Source organism: Nothobranchius furzeri, chromosome 11, assembly GCF_043380555.1.
Source record: "Nothobranchius furzeri strain GRZ-AD chromosome 11, NfurGRZ-RIMD1, whole genome shotgun sequence".
Taxonomy (NCBI): domain Eukaryota; kingdom Metazoa; phylum Chordata; class Actinopteri; order Cyprinodontiformes; family Nothobranchiidae; genus Nothobranchius; species Nothobranchius furzeri.
Window position 1 is genome coordinate 23068901 of NC_091751.1, and position 17161 is coordinate 23086061.

A 17161-nucleotide genomic window follows, 5' to 3' on the forward strand; every position below is an offset into this window, starting at 1 on the left:
TCAGAAGTGTGAACCCCCTGTAGTTGGAACACACCCTGCAGTCCACCTTTTTAAATAGGGGGACCACCACCCCGGTCTTGCAGTCCAGTGGAACTGTCCCCGATGTCCACGCAATATTGCAGAGCCACGTCAGCCAGCACAGCCCTACAACATCCAGAGCCTTAAGGAACTCCAGGCGGATCTCATCCACCCCCAGAGCCTTGCCACCGAGGAGCTTTTTGACCACCTAAGTGACCTCAGCACCATAAATTGGAGAGCCCAACTCAAAGTCCTGGGACTCTGCTTCCTCACTAGAAGACGTGTTGGTGGGATTGAGGAGGTTTCCGAAGTATTCTGCCCAGCGATCCACAACGCTCCGAGTAGAGGTCAGCAGCACACCTTCCCCACTATAAAAAATGTTGGTAGTGCAATACTTTCCTCTCCTGAGGCGCCGGATGGTGGAGCAGAATCTCCTCGAAGCCGTGCGGAAGTCTTGCTCCTTGGCCTCACCGAACTCCTCCCACACCAGGAATTTTGGCTCTGCGACCACCTAAGCTGCGTTCCGCTCGAACTGCCAGTACCTGCCAACTACCTCTGGAGTCCCTGTGTTCTTCCGGCTCTTGGAGAATACAGACGCTTTTCTTCTCCTCTCCTCCATATCTTATCCTCAAGGCCTTTGTCTGTCTGTGTGTGCTGGGTGCACGGCTGCTTCTGCATTTTTCCTGGAAACTGGAAACTGAAATTCACTAAAATGGATCTCGTCAGTTGGTCACTCAACGCGGTTGATAACATTTTTTCAACAATGAGAACGGGAGAAGGGGCTCCCGGATGCCCCCTCTGGGACAGACCAGCTGTCTGTGGAGGACTCTGAAGATGTGTGGATATTCGTGGTGTTGGTGTCGGGTTTCCTGCTGATCGGCATTGGACGCTACCTGGCTTACCGGAAAATTAATGAGCTGTCGAGGAATACTGGCTGGATCCCGGAGCTCAGAGATGGATTGCACTGCGCTGTGGATTCACAGATTCACATAATTGTCAAGATGAATCGTAAGCTTGGGACTTTGGCCGTGTTTTATTCATTGGCACAAAGATAGATGCCATCAAGGATAGAGTGGACGAATCAGCACAGATTGGGATAGTTTAATGTCCATTATTGGGATTTTGAGAGGTTGAGGACCAACAAAATGTAAGACAGAGAGGAAATTATCTCTGTCTGGCCCCAAAACAATTTCTATTTGGAATCTGGCGTCCTTGAGCCTGCAAGGCTACAACGAAAACTCCCCCCTCATAAGATATGTGGAATGTGCCGTCGCTATGGCAACTCAACTCTGTCTGCTATCCCAGCCTGGGCGGGACTGCGGGAAGGCCGCTGAAACGTTCCAGGGTCACTGCAACCCCCCAACCCTCAATGCTCCTCCCCCTATCCACACTGAGGTGACATGTGATGCTTCTATCGTGGCTGCAGGAACTGAAGTGGGGATAGTCCCAACCCACCACCCCACCTAGTGGACACTTACAGGGACGAAATTTTGATTTCAGAAGTGGGGGGGACACAGCAGGCTTGTGCGGATTTGGGGTGGGGGGTGTTATGTAAAGACCCCTTGACACGTCACGTGCCCATCTCAATAATTTTTCCATCCTCAATATATATATATATCAGAGTTAAAAAATGTACAACTCTATTATTTTTATTCATTATCATTATTGAAGTGCAGTTTTGGCTGTTGACAATGGATAGCTCATTGTATTTATTGTTTTGGGTCTTTTTTTATTGTTTTTGGTGCAACATTTTCTAACAGGGAGTGAGATTCCTTTTTTATTTAATTTTTGTTTGTTATTTTTATTCATTTAGAAGTTCTGGTTCTGGACATTTCAATGTTAAATGAAGGTTTATTTGTTGCATTTTAAAGGGTGTACTTGCATTATTATGATATATTAACATTATATTAGTGGTTATTTTGGTCTAGATAATGTTGACAATATCGTTTATCATCAACAATTTGTTGGACAAAATATCGTCCAGCAAAATGTGTTACTTTCCCAGGCCTAGTCAAAAGTATAAAAATTATTTATACATAAACGGTCCCTCCTGAGATCTGGCCGTTTGTTCATTTGCTGTGTTAGAGGACATGCTGAACTAATGTTTTACACATGATCATCACCCTAACATTTGAGTGTATAAAAACATATTAAATATGTTTTTTCCCTTAAAAGTGTTTAAACAGTTTTTCGCATTTCAACACACAAAAATAAATGGAAAAAATAAGATAAATCTAATGAAAAGTGTACATCTTTGACATTAAGCTTAAAAAAATCTGTTGACGACGATGATACTGTTCATTTTTCAGAGCTTTTTAATGTGAAAATATACATTGCAATAGATAAGTTTACAATAAAGTTAAATGATAAAAGTTTTGAAGTTACACTTCTACTACTACTAGTAATAATAATTATGATGATAATAGTAACAATAAAAAAATAATTATTATAATAATACGAACAAAATGTGTCTGAGGAGTCAGTTATGTGGAGGAGATGAGTTTGTAAAAGTTAGTTTTGAGTATGTGTGTGAAGGAGGAGGTGAGTCTGAGCTTAATGCAGGGGTGTCACATGTTCCAACTTACGTTTAGACTTTGAAAGAAGTCTCTTATATCCACTTTTCGTTTTCTTGACATGCTGCCTCCTGGCTGTGCCTAACTACCAAAGACTCACAAATGAACACTTATTCAAATGTTATGTAATGGAAGCTGAGCTGAGCTCTGATATTACACAGCGTCTAGTTGACGATGTGACTCAGTACCGGTGTTCCCTAGCGGCTCCAAACTAGCAAAACAACGTGAGCACGTTCTCACTGTTTACAACTTGAGTGACAGCAGCAACAGCCAATAATACGTTAGCAAGTATCAGCAGAGCCAATAGATTAGCTTTTGGGCGGGTCTAATAGTAAACCGGTGTCCGTTTCGGTCCTAGTGCTCAACCAAATCCATTTAATGGAGCGTAACATTGTTTTTGGACGGAAAAAAGCAAGAGCATCTGGCTGCAGACATCAGCTGGCGTCTACCGGAAATGACGTAACCGGAAAAACAAGCATCGGGTCATTACCTTCGCCGGAAGTCATTACCTTTGCAGGAAGTAGTACTCGAAAAACCCTACCGTGTTTGACAGTTCCGTGTAAAAACGGTACGGTCATTACTTTCACAGGAAGTAGTTTTTTTTTAAACAAAACTTACCGGAAAAAGCTTTTTTTTAATTTTGGGTTTTTTTCCTCTTCAAATTTGGATGGACTGGCGATATTTATATATAATTACAACAAGAAAAGGCTCTAAAGTGAATTAAAAAAACAGATGGAAAAAATGAGAACACATTAAACTAAGACTTTTCAAGACGTGCAAACAAAATAGTACTTGCTAAATATTCAGTTTTATTGTTAAGCCCAAGATGAACTTTTGACCTACACCAATTGCTAAAGTACAGGACTCCCAGAAGCAGTGAAAAACATTTCAGCAACACTCCTCTCTCACCAGCAACAAAAATTGGTTACTAAATATCCATAACACTGTCCTATTGTGTATCACAGCAGCTCATTGCAACATAATTTAACTACTACAGCTGATAACTATTTAGCTAGTTAATATTTCTGTATTATTTTGAGTGAAAGACAATGAAACAAAAGAAACATTTCATTTCACAACCATTTTATTTTGTGTACAAATGAATTCTTTGAAGCATGGCTTTCTCAGCTGCATAACGATTCATCCCCTCTAATTTTTCCAACACTTTGATTGTCACCTGAAAAACATGCACACAAGAATGAAATCACACACTGTCAAATGTTTTCGAAAAGTAACTTTTATACCAATCACTGCTGAAGACAGCTTTGTACCTCTGGAACAAGGACATCAAACACCAAGTCCAGAAACTGGAACTCTCCCTTCATTATTAGTTCATTTATTCCTGAGCATGAACCAATCCGCTCTGTCAGCTCGTCAACCTATAAAACACGTTAACATAAAAATGAACAAAACATTCCTCTCAGCATTAGACATTTATTTACGATATATATATAAATATACACACACACATATATATACGTATACACATATATACACATATATACGTATATACATATACATATACATATATATATATATATATATATATATATATATATATATATATATATATATATATATATATATATATATATACGTATATACATATACATATATATATATATATATATATATTTTTTTTTTTTTTTATACATATACATACATACATACAAAAATGTTGTCTTATGCTGAGAGGAATGTTTTGTTTGTTGATAAATGAATAAATAAATAAATAATGGACCCAGGTGGCCCACTGGCCATGCATCGAGATAAATAAATGTGATGCAGCTTATTGTAAGTCAGTATACATTTACCTGTGCATCAGCAAAGTGGAACATCAGAGGCTTTAGTCTTTGCTTTAATTTAAGCGAGACACCGGGATTGTGCCACAGGTACATGCGCCCAGACTTCACTCTACCGCTGCAGAGATCCTTATACAACATCTGAGTAGAGACAAGAGTTAAAAATAAGCAACATTACCACAGAAAAGAAGGGACTGCATTATCCTATGTCCAATTTTAGAATCTTAATTTATTATAACTAAACATTACCTTGATTTCACCATCTGAAATCACTGCCTGGGTTCCACTTTTTAAAGCCTCGATTGTCCTGTAAGTTAGATAAATATACATCTTATTAGCAAATGAAGAATACAAGCACATGTAAGTAGTTTTGTCAGGGTCAGTTGAAGAAGTCCGATATTCATTTTAGATCTATATTTAAGGCCTCTAACTCCTGAATGATTCGCAGCTAAATGTGCTTAAATCCGGCAATATTTACATAAACCATACCCGATCAAAGCAGTCAGTCGATAAAACATCTATTTTTTGATAAGGTTATGATTATTCTGAAATAGAATCAGAAGGAGGGAGGCAATAATTACAGAATCGGCTACTATTTCAAAGTTATTGTACCTGTTGCAGGACACCTGATTTGTGCAACCACAGTTGAATGACCCAGCTCTGACAAATGGCTTTCCAGCACACTCTGTATGCAGCCAGCCTTTACAAATATTGCACTGTACCCATTCTACCAGCTTCTCTTCTGGATACAATAGTCTGTAGGTGACAATGCAATACAGATTTGGAAAACACAAATTTAACACTACAATTTATCTTTTGTAATATTTTTCCAAGAAGAACTGTGAAATGTGCTATATTACCCACCGCTGTCCTGTATTTTCAGATATCTGATAGACACAGGCAAGTATGGAATTTGCCATACACTGTCGTGGTGTTGTGTCTGATGGCTCCATCTTAGAATTTTTTTTTTTTTGATATTTAAAAACAAAATAGTTAAGACATTCTGTAGCAACGAATGATGTAGCAATACATTTTTTTTTTCAAATTATGATAATCCTTTGGAAACAAACCTCAGCAGGCTCTTCAGCCTTTCGCTTCTTTAATTTGAAGACTGGGACATGGTGGCCAGCAAGGAATACTTTGCACTCTTCAGTCCAATGGGCAAACACTTTCCTGTAACTACAGCATGCACATAATCTATGTTAAATAACATGAATTAAAAATGCTTTCTTTGTTATTTAAATCCTACATACCTGTCAAGACTGTAGTTCTCCAGCAACAGCAAACACCACCACTTCCGCAACAAAGGCATGTCAAGCTGCAAGATTATTTTTGTAAGTTACACTCAAATTGTACATTCTGCTACCTACATGGTTTATGGTAAATGGCCTGTATTTGGATAGTGCCTTCTTAGGGTACTACAATCTCCCAAGGTGTTTCACAACACAATCAGTCATTCACCCATTCACACACACACACACACACACACACACACACACACACACACACACACACACATTCACACGCTGTTGGTGATGAGCTATGATGTAGCCACAGCTGCCCTGGGGCGCACTGACGGAGGCGAGGCTGCCGAGCACAGGCGCCACCGGTCCCTCCGACCACCACCAGCAGGAAAGGCGGTTTAAATGTCTTGCCCAAGGACACAACAGTAGAATTCTCTGGTTGGAGCCATGATCGAACCTGCAACCTTCTGATTAACGGATAACCCGCTCTACCTCATGAGCTACTGCTGCTGGTTTATTAAAAAAAACTATTTTAACCATCAGACAGACACTTACTGTTGAGTAGTCAAATGGTGCATCAAAGGCAATGTACAGGACAGCCTACAAAAATAAATACAGTATTTTTACAATTTTTGAAATTGTCGGTATTCCAAGATGCTCATTGGAATTGATAAATCTTACCATCAACATAAATATGCCACAGTCATTGCCAAAGTCTTGTCTTGGAAGATCCTTATATTCGAATGGATGCAAATTAAATGGTTATTGTGCGAGTTTATCATGCCATCATAAAAAATTGTACACTGATTTTATTACCTTGATATCTTTGCCAGTTTTCTCTGTCCATTTCCCAGGATTTAGGTTCTGTGCAACATCCCTGATAATGTAAAATAGAAAAAAAAGCAAGCAACACAACTTTTAATTACACATGCAACAGCTTGGAAAAAGATAAATGTCATTTGAACGTGGCCGATTGAAGCAGAGGTCATTTGAACGTGACCGAATGAAAAAGAGGTCATTTGAACGTGACCGATTGAAGCAGAGGTCATTTGAACGTGACCGATTGAAGCAGAGGTCATTTGAACGTGACCGAATGAAGCAGAGGTCATTTGAACATGACCAAACTAACCACCACCAGCAGCAGGAAAAATTTGTAACCTCAAAATAGCCATGTACTGCAAAGCACCAAACCCGGACTCTGTCTTTGCATACAAAGAGTCCAGAAAGAGAATTTCTCTTTGCAACGGCTTTATCACCTATAGAAAACACACACTTCAATTTCAGCACATTAATTGACATCTGGAAAAAATTAATAATGGAAACTAAAATCATGTTTAGTGAGTGTATCGTTTATTTAGTTAAACAATTATAGTATGAATATGATTTTTACATAAAGAATAATAAGATACTCACACACAACAGAAAATGACCAGGTGTCCATAGAGGGATGAACACTGCATCTTTTAGATGACAGTCATTCTAAAATGTCACAAAATAATCAACTCCATGGTCTATAACATTTGTAGAGGTGACATAAATACTTACAGGTAGACTTGTCATGGGATCTACATCTGGTGACAACCACGTTGGAGTAACATACAGATCACAAATAAAGATGTTCCGACCCTATAAAGCAGACAAAACCATGCTAAAAGCACAACCACATCAAACATAATGCTGAATGTCTAAAGAGCTTTACCTTGTATTTTGCCACTTCTTCAATTATCCCTAAACAGCCATTTCCAATCTGGGCAGGTCAAACAAACACATGCAGGGGGTTTGAAATTGAGAAAGTGCGTGCACACACACAATCTTCATATGAACAGACACAAGGCAATTTAAAAGTAACTCACAGTGGCTTCCATGTCCCTTTGCAAGCCCAAGCCTAAAAAATCAGTGCGAGTCAGACATGCCTTTGGGGTACGAACAATCAGCTCCTCCCCTGGTTTGTTGTGGTCAAGGACATACTGAAGCTGAAATAATAAATAAAAAGAAGTAAAAACACTGCAAGCCCTAAACATCATAAATGTTAATTAAACAAACAAAAACAGTCAAAGTACAACTTATCTTACCACTTCCTTTTGAGAAGGATGAATTGGAAATGCCCAGCATCCACGATTTGGATGGACAAACGTGGCTTTTGTCAGGTGTTCACAGTGACTCCCACACTGCATTGGTTGCGTATGTTCCTCTTGGGTTCCACACACATCTTCATGCTTCCTCTTCAAATCATCACTATTATCCAGGACTGTTTGGCAATCTGTCTTTGCCATGTTATCTAAAAAGTTATATGACAGGGAGGCGTAATATCGGTTCAATTTCAGACATTACGACTACTTACTCAACAAGAAAGTAAGCCATTAGGAGTTGTTACGTACATAATGTATGTATGAAACTTATTTCAAAGTTTAAAAAGACAATAGACTCACCTGGGTCTCCTATGACAGCTTGGCCCTGGTCTGTGACTCTGAAATGCTCAAGATTTTGAATTTGGTGACCGCGCATCAGTTGCCGAAGTAATAGCTTACTGTTGCATTCATTGTTTCTGTGTTCAATCAAGTTTCTCATCAAAAAGATGTGTGTTGATGGTGCCATTCTGTTGAGGAAATAATTGTTTTTCCTCATCTCAGCAAATAGCTGCTCTGCAACCTGGCTGTTCACAGAACCCTGCAACTCAGGCACAAGGCCGATCTTTCTTAAGATGTCATGTGGATCTTTAGTATTAGCCTCATGGAACTTGTCATAAAGTGCATAGTGATGGTTCGATCCAGTTATGGGATGTCCTTGTTTGTCTGGGTTCCTTGCTTTTTCAGTCAACCATGGCAGGCACACCTTCAGTTTCCCTCTTGCTGCATCAGTCAAGTTTTCTTTTGTTGGGTCAGCTAGTTTACCCTCATTTGGATGAAAGCGAGGGTTTTCAGGTGTCCTTAAGTTAGTGTGTGATGCCAGGCCACGTGCAAAGTCATACAGACACACATTTGGGAAATGCTTCCATGAGAGAAGGATATCTGCAAAGTCTCTGGGGCTTTCAGCTCTCAGATTAAATTTTAAACTGTACACAATGCCATGTGGACATAACACAACAGACCATCCACCTGGTGGGAAAGAAAGAAAGAAGCAAGCAATTTTAGAGTTATTATTCCAATACACAACATTTGGAATTGTCACTATTCCAGTGCTCCAATTTCAAGTGAAAACTAACCAGAGGCACCCCATATTGACTGGAAGACTTTGTCATAGGTCTGTCTGCTCTGCATTTTCTCCCTCAGCCTTTTAATCAGATCCAGGCGAGATCCCTTGGTGTCAACTTTGCATGTTTCACAAAGTTTTCTTACAGTAGAAACCTTTAAAGAAGTTATTCAGAAATACTATTTTGAACAAAAAATTTTTAAGGTACGTCAATGCAATCCTTTGACTGTAATTTAATAAATGCTACATTCTGTTTCAGCACAGTAACTTCACACAATTTTTAGAGAATTTTCTTGAACAGTCAACAGTGATATAATCAGTGATTAATATTATCAATGCTAATATTAGCAACAAAAATACCTTCTGTTTCAGCAACTCATCAAAGAGACGGTCCTCTGTTACATTGCTCAGCTCTGGGTCTGAAACTGATTTCTCCAATGGAATCTTTTTGTATTCGGTGTTCAACACACAGTCAGATTTGCGAGTTTGTTTTCCAATCCACGGTGCCCAGTTCTCGTAAGATGGGCAAACCACAAATGGATTTGTTGACGATTCTGTTTCAGAATATAAGACATTTACAAAAACATAACATTGAACTAGAAGCATTTCAGTAATATCAAAAAATAAACATCGACTAATTAATATGCTTACTTGGGAAAAAAGCTCTGCTGATCATGTCGAGATGTACCGCATCCCAGAAATCCTCAATATTGTGTACACCATCAAAATCTTCAGAGGGTACTTTCAGCTCACTCACTACAGTGAAAATTATGACCAAAATCACATATGGAAGTCTTCTTTGATAGCACAACACAAACACCTTAACTTACCTGCCATGCTGAAGACCCCTTTTCTGTGGAGGTCCATAATGACCACAGCTGGAGAAAACCCACAGTTCACACATGCATATTTGTATTCTGTATTGTTTAGTGCCTCAAAGTGACAATACGCCCGGAAGATGATGTCTGTAGGAGGGTATTTCTTCCCATGCATTTTCTCCAAAGACGTAATAGAGGTGGACACTGATACATGACTCTGAAGTGAATAAAATAAGTAACTTTATATTACACCAAAGAAATACATTTTTATTGTAACTATTCTTTTAAAGAGCAAGTCACCTCCTATCAGTCTTACTCAACTCCCACTTCCTGTTTGAAAAATGCAACAAATGCTGTTGCCTGGCAGACCGAGGGCAGAGCCTCTAACAAATACACACACAGGCTCACAACAACATTGTGACATCATAATTTACCAGCTAACATCATAGGGTATCTTCTTAGCCAATAACTATGGCAGATTTAAATTCAAATGTAGTGCAGAATTTTTACCTGAAGAGGGTGCAACACTGACAGTTTTAGGCAGAATATCTAAATTTTAACTAAGATGCACTAAAGTGCCCAATTATTGATTATGCATGTCTACAGCACGATTGCACACTCATTTATATAGTTTATCAGCAAAATAAAGGTGACTTAGGGGTGACTTGCTCTTTAAGTTATGGCTTTGTTACCTGTAGATTATGCCGCAGATAATGACAGAGTTCAAGAGTCAGGATGACTTTATCATTAAAGTTGTGGAGGCCATCCTGCCATTCTTGGTAGCGGTACACAACGTTACATTCACTGCATCTTTTATTGTAAGTTGAGATATCTGTACATGACATATCAATTAGAGGTAAGAAAAAACAATAGCATATATTATGGCATAAAATTATGTACAGGAGGAGTGTAAAATATATATATATATATTACTTACCTTCTCTGACTCCTCTCATTCCAACAATTGTGGCTGTTTCCATTACCAGGTAGACATCACTCAGGGGAGGGCTACTTGAACAGAGCTGGCAACATGTTTCAGCAGGAAAGAGCTTTTCAGGGTAATCACTTGGACCTTCTACAACTTTTGTATGATCCATTATTTTTGCTGGGATCTTCTTCTTCTCGTAAATATACCTCACACTTCTTTCAAGATCTTCAGTGGAGTAACAATCCAGAATGATTGACATCTCCGAAGTTTCCCTTGTGGATGTAGAAGTCATGAAGAGATGTTTTCTTGTCTGGAAAAGGTGCCATTTAGCTATACCCTTGTGTGGACATGATGTACGAGGTTTAGAACAAGGGCAGTGCCAGGTGTTGTTTTCAGTGTTATATGTGACAATTACTCTGCCAAGTAAACTGTAGTAATGCATTTTTGGTTCGTGAACTGACATGCAGATGTGTCTTTGAGACCCTCCCAGTTCCACCAATACTGAAAGTGGCACACATGCTCCCTGTGCCACTTTTTGCCGGCTTTTGCAGTTCTCCACCATGGCAGCACCAAAGAAATGTGCAGACATCATCTCCTCAAGGACTTCCGTTTTAAGGATCTCTTCCTTTGCAGTCTTGCCACAATAATCCAATGACCTGATATGTTCGCACAGACAATGTGTAAGACCACTGCGCTGGGCAAGCAAGTGGAACTGTTTACACTCTTCAAGTTCACACTTTGTTTGCTGTTGATTGCCCCAGGTTTTACGCTGTACGTGTACTGGAGTAGAGAAACCATGTGAGGAGACTTTGCGGACAGCAAATATTCCATTCACTGGATCCACACATACATTTCTTAAATGGAATGACTCAGTAATGTCTTTTTTATATGTATGTTTTCTTTGTATATGTAAAGTTAGATTTTTTTGGTAGAGAACAAGTGCACAGTGTGGGCACTTAGCCATCTTTAAATTTTTAACCCGTGAAGCTTTGGCTGAAGAAAATATTTTGGATCCGTGTATTGGTGGTCTCTCTGGGGTGGACTCAGGCAATGATGTTAATTTCTCTGGGGTGAACAAAAGTTGTGTAGGTGATGGTGCACAATCACTGTTTTCCACAACCTCAGTCGAGTCACTAGATGTTAAAGCTAACAAACAGTAGTCATGGTCGTTCAGTGGTGGCGTCTCTGTGGTGGACTCAGGAAGTGATGCTGATTTCTTTGGGCTGAAAACACATTGTGGAGATGATGGTGCACAATCACTATTTGCCACAACCTCAGTAGAGTCACTAGATTTTAAACCTAGCAAACAGTAGTCATGGTCACGGAGCAGTGGCATCTCGCGGGTGGACTCAGGTTGTAGTGGTGGCCTCTCTGGGGTGAACAAAAGTTGTGTAGGTGATGGTGCACAATCACTGTTTTCCTCAACCTCAGTCGAGTCACTAGATGTTAAAGCTAACAAACAGTAGTCATGGTCGTTCAGTGGTGGAGTCTCTGGGGTGGACTCAGGCAGCGGTGGTGGCCTCTCTGGGGTGAACTCAGGAAGTGATGCTGATTTCTTTGGGGTGAAAACAAGTTGTGGAGATGATGGTGCACAATCACTATTTGCCACAACCTCAGTAGAGTGACTTGATTTTAAACCTAGCAAACAGTAGTCATGGTCAAGGAGCAGTGGCATCTCGCGGGTGGACTCAGGTTGTAGTGGTGGCCTCTCTGGGGTGAACTCAGGGGTGAACTCAGGAAGTGATGCTGATTTCTTTGGGGTGAAAACAAGTTGTGGAGTTGATGGTGCACAATCTCTATTTGCCACAACCTCAGTAGAGTGACTTGATTTTAAACCTAGCAAACAGTAGTCATGGTCACGGAGCAGTGGCATCTCACGGGTGGACTCAGGTTGTAGTGGTGGCATCTCTGTGGTGAACTCAGGAAGTGATGTTGACCTCTCTGCAGTGAACACAAGTTGTGGAGGTGATGGTGCACAATCACTATTTGCCATAAACTCAGTCGAGTCACTAAGTGTCAAAGCTAGCAATGTGTAGTCATTGTCGTGTAATGATGGCCTCTCTGGGGTGGACACAGACAGCATCGGGTCCCATTTTGGGGCCACTTCATTTAAAGTTGTTGTAGTGTTGCAAAGCTTCACATGGCGTTCCATTTGCTCCTTTTTCAGTAATGTTTTACAACAATATGGACAATGGTAATGAGCCAAACTTCTGCAGGGCATATTGCATCTGCAAATAATGTTTTCTGTAAGAAGAGAAAGAGAATTGTTTTAATTACTTAACAGAGCAACTATGTACAGCTTCAACACTTAAGTTAAAGTTCCATAGTCATCATCACACAGTAGCGAAATTCATCTACGCATTTGACCCATCCCCATGGAGGGGAGCAGTGAGCTGCAACTGTGGCCGCGCTCGGGAACTATTTGGTAGTTTAAAGCCGGGGCTTGGTGGGTCTAAAAGGCATGAACGGGCGGTGTAGTGTTCACATATAAATCCGAAGGACTTTCTCAGGAATGCAGAAATCCCCGAGCCGGTGGGCGGTACGCACAGGAAAGACCGAAGTGTCCTCCTTAATAAGATAAACAGAGGCAGGCATGAGCTGTGTTGCTTTTGGAGACCCTGAACAACATTATTTTATTTATTTGCTGTGTGTCCTCTCTTCCGGTCACTGACGAGGGATACACACACACACACACACACACACACACACACACACACACACACACACACACACACACACACACACACACACACACAGCTCTCCTTCTTCTCCTGTTCCCACTGAGCGGCAGCTCCGTGCCACAGACAGAGAAGTTTACTCAACATCCTGCATGGAAATGAATGGCGCATGCGGGAACCCCCCACTGGCTCATTCTACTCGATAATCGGAGGCGATAGGCGTAATTTCAGCAGGCCAATCAGTCCGTAGTGTCCCAGTCTCACCACTGGGGAATAGGTCTGGGGAAAAAAAAAAAAGTCGCCTTGGAACGTATATTGTACCTGTGTCTGAAACCAAACTCCGGTACTGTACAGTTCCTTAAGGAGCCGTACCGACGCTAATGTGTAAGCGCCATAACCCCCCAATCCAACCCCTTAAAGCTGAGTGTCAAGCAGGGAGACATTGGGTCCCATTTTTAGGTTGTTGGTATGACCCGACCAGGAATTGAACCCCGATTTCCCAGTCCCAGGGTGGACACTCTACCACTAGACCACTGAGCTGGTGTAAATGAAAACAGATTAAAATTGCAAATGTATTTCAGTACCTCTATTTTACAACATGCAAAGAATTTTTTTTAATAGATGCCCAAATTTTTGAGGCATATGTACAAACTCTAACTACAAAACACAATTATCATAATCAGAAATGTACCTCCAAAATGCAATGCAGTGTTTATATGCCCTTCAAAGTGCAACTTTATCTTCTTCAGAGATGTTGGCTTTACTTTAGGACACAAGGGACAACCAAAATGTGTGCCAATGGCACATGCAGTCAGCTCCTTGCCCACATCAATCACGGAAATGTGCATCTGTGATAAAAAACCAAGTTTATATAGTTATTCATACATTTCTGAAGCAAAATAAATTCCTTTTTTTAGTTTTTATTTGTTATTACGTATTTTTTTCAGTCATTTAAACACAATAACTTAAAAATATTTAGAGATATTGAAAGCTAAGCTTGTGAAGAAAAAAAAAATTTCTGGGTGCACAGGAAAAGTTCCAGTGTGGACCAGATGCTGAAAAATAATTGCATAAATTTGTCTTTTTTAAGTTTCAAAAATCAGAGAAGTTGACAAATCACAAACTATTTTTATGCATTCTGCTACGAGCCTAGAATATTCTAGAACTGGTTTAAAGAGTGTATGTGTTGTAGTTTTTGAGCTAGAGCAGAATAAAAATGGTCAGAGAAGAGAAAAATTGGGTGTATTAGCCCTTTAGCCATTTCCCCGAATCGGAAGCTAACTTTAGCCCATAGCTTTAGCCTCGTATGAAAACTATTGAAACCACTTACAAATCTATGAAGATCTACGCTTTTTGATTTAAAAAAAAGGGTATTAATAACGTTTCAGTCAAGTCAGTATTAGAAATCATGGTCTTTATATCATATCTAAATTATATATAAAGTTAATAATATTAACTGTTTTAACAAACAGGGAGACCAGAAACATCGAATAGCTAAGTTAAAGCTAAGCTACAATTGCTGATAGCTTTATTGGTGTAGCTTTTGTGTTAGCTTGTGAACTCCCTGCATTAGTTTTAAGACTGTGTGTTAATATCGATACAATTAGCTATGAAACAAGGTGCCTTTGTAATAATTCTCTGGTAAAGCTTTAAATGCTATAGTGCCTACATTTAAGAACGGTTACAAAAATTAGTTAATGTCATCTTTACCTTTCCTCTTTGAAACCCGCCGAGTATGCTGAAACCGGTTGAAACCATCGACAACAAAAGCGGCCGCCAAAAAAAGACCAACTTCCGGCCGAGGTCTTTCGCTTGTCGATCTTCCGGTAAAAGCAATGACACGCCATCTTGTTCTCGCTAGAAAGTTCTTCCGGTGACACGCCAGCTGATGTCTGCAGCCAGGTCCTACTCGAAAAAAGTGCAGGGGACCAAAACTGCCTTTTGAAAAAGTGGGGGGGACATGTCCCACCCGTCCCCCCCCCAAAATTACGTCCCAGGACACTTATGTTGTGTAATGTCTGAAGTCTGTTGCATGTATGTTTGAGGTGGGGTTTTTTTGCAGAGCAAAGCTTCCCTCCTATGGAGGTGTTGTGAGCTGGGAGGTGAGCACTCCACACACACCATGACATCACCTGGCTTGTGAGTTCTGTTTCCAGGAGAGAGAGCAGCAGCTGCAATCAATCAGCTGATCAGTGGGTGGCCTTCATAAGGAGGACGGAGGACACTGCTAAGCCGCCGGATGATTACGCCTTACTGGTAGAGTCCCAGCCACAGTGTTAACTCGAACTGTTTGAACTTTGACTTAGAACTTTGAAACCTTAGCCTTGAACTTTAGAAACATGTTTTTTTTCGCTAGCGATCTTTTGCTCAGAATTTTGTTCTCGTTTTGTCTCAGGCTTAGTCATCTTTCCATACACCACCTCCTCGCTGAGACCTTTTGGATTTACTACTCGACCATACTACGTCTGGACTTCACTCCTGGTTCCCGTCCTCCTCACGGCACTAACTGCTCCCAGCACTACAAGCTCTCTCTCTCCTTCCCTCCGGTTGTAAAACCTCTCCGATCTTCATCACCCCGGAATACGCATTCACTCTCCCAGCTCACCCCTCCCTGGAGGTCCTCCACCACGCTACGTCTGTAAGTCCTCCTACCAAACTCATCCTCTACCATACTACCGTATCAATCAAGAACTCACCTCTGTTTCCCTTCCCTCAGACGCTGCTCCCGTTTACCCATTCACTGGATTTCCAGTGCACCCTAAGTTCTAGTGACCAAATAAATCTTTATTTTTTCACATCCTGCTCCAGTGTGTTGATTCTGCATGTCTTGGGTTAAATCATTACCTCAGATCATGACAGAATCATCCGGCCAAGACGATAACCCAGCAGAATCAATACTCACCTCTCTTTCTCACAGATTAGCCCAGCAGGAACAAATCCTCCCGAAACTCATGGAGCAGTTAACCCAATCACACCAACGCTGCCAGCAGTTGGAGACAATAGTTCGGCAACTGCATGAATCCATTTCTACGACTCGTCCCTCCACATCCTCCTCGGATTCACAGTTAAATCCAACCACTGCTACAAGCATTCATGGAGGTGAAGCTACAAGCTCCTCAGAGGAGACTCATTTCTGCGTTGCCCCGTCACCGGCGACAACCACCTTCGGAGGTGAGTTTGAGGAGTGTCACAGTTTCCTGCTTCAATGTAGATTGGCGTTTGAACGTAGCCCCGCTGCTTTTAGATCTGATTCAGCTAAGATCTCCTATGTTGTTGGACTTTTACGGGGCAGAGCCTTAAGATGGGCTGAGGCCAAGAGCCACAATGATTCGTTTTTACATGGACCCTTTAATGACTTTGTGACAGAATTCACCCAGACGTTTGGCAGTGTGGAATCTGTTTCTGACATCAGGAGGAAACTAATAAATCTCTCCCAAGGCAGACGTTCTATGGCAGACCTGGCTGTGGATTTTCGAATCTTAGCAGCACGCACGACTTGGGATGAGGATGCCCTTATGGGGGTGTTCACTGAGGCCCTGAATGACAGGATCAGGAATCAGCTGGCTCTTTGCCCCAAACCCAAATCGTTGGCTGAATTAATCAGGCTGGCCATGTCAATAGACAAGCGTCACCGCGAGATGAGAAGAGTGGAGTTGGTGACCCCTCCTCCTGTTCCAGAACATTCCTCCGGGGCCAGGGGGTGTTCCACAACCGAACTCCTGCCCAAGGACGAACCCATGCAAATGGGCAGAGCCAAACTCACTCAGGAAGAAAAAGAGCACCGACGCAAGATGGGACTTTGTTTATATTGTGGAATAGCGGGACATGTCGTGAACAACTGTCCCTCTCTGGTAAAAAGGGCACGCCCACCGGTAAAACCGGGTCTATTGGTGGGCGGTAACCTGATTTCT

The 17161-nt window shown here is 41.1% G+C and overlaps 1 protein-coding gene across 5 annotated transcripts; it reads right to left on the reverse strand.

The window, feature by feature from the left end:
* Positions 1-3657: 3657 nt before the first annotated feature.
* LOC107397276 (uncharacterized) lies at positions 3658-15149 on the reverse strand. 5 transcript variants are annotated; one of them, XM_070556041.1, is made up of 26 exons: positions 14961-15149; positions 13942-14098; positions 10582-12816; positions 10337-10476; positions 9657-9861; positions 9478-9582; positions 9187-9380; positions 8840-8981; positions 8067-8732; positions 7710-7915; positions 7491-7610; positions 7337-7384; positions 7183-7263; positions 7051-7116; positions 6796-6893; positions 6454-6514; positions 6319-6369; positions 6193-6237; positions 5647-5711; positions 5464-5572; positions 5258-5346; positions 5006-5149; positions 4643-4700; positions 4406-4534; positions 3863-3970; positions 3658-3768 (listed from the first exon to the last, which is right to left on the reverse strand). In XM_070556041.1, the coding sequence occupies exons 1-26, from the start codon at positions 15006-15008 to the stop codon at positions 3676-3678; spliced, it is 5463 nt and encodes a 1820-aa protein (XP_070412142.1). In that variant the 5' UTR covers positions 15009-15149; the 3' UTR covers positions 3658-3675. The 5 variants fall into 5 exon arrangements, 2 of the variants coding, with proteins under 2 accessions (XP_070412142.1, XP_070412143.1); XM_070556042.1 differs by lacking the exons at positions 3658-3768; positions 3863-3970; positions 5006-5149; positions 5258-5346; XR_011521876.1 differs by lacking the exons at positions 3658-3768; positions 3863-3970; positions 4406-4534; positions 5258-5346.
* Between the last annotated feature and the right edge of the window lie 2012 nt (positions 15150-17161).

Bases quoted from the DNA above. Each gene is read 5' to 3' on its own strand.
- LOC107397276 (XM_070556041.1), bottom strand. From the start codon at position 15,008: ATGGTTTCAACCGGTTTCAGCATACTCGGCGGGTTTCAAAGAGGAAAG. The intron at 9,583-9,656 runs GTAAGTTAAGGT...TTTTCACTGTAG, and splicing joins AGGGGTCTTCAGCATGGCAG to TGAGTGAGCTGAAAGTACCC. The intron at 5,347-5,463 runs GTTTGTTTCCAA...AAAAATTCTAAG, and splicing joins AGGCTGAAGAGCCTGCTGAG to ATGGAGCCATCAGACACAAC.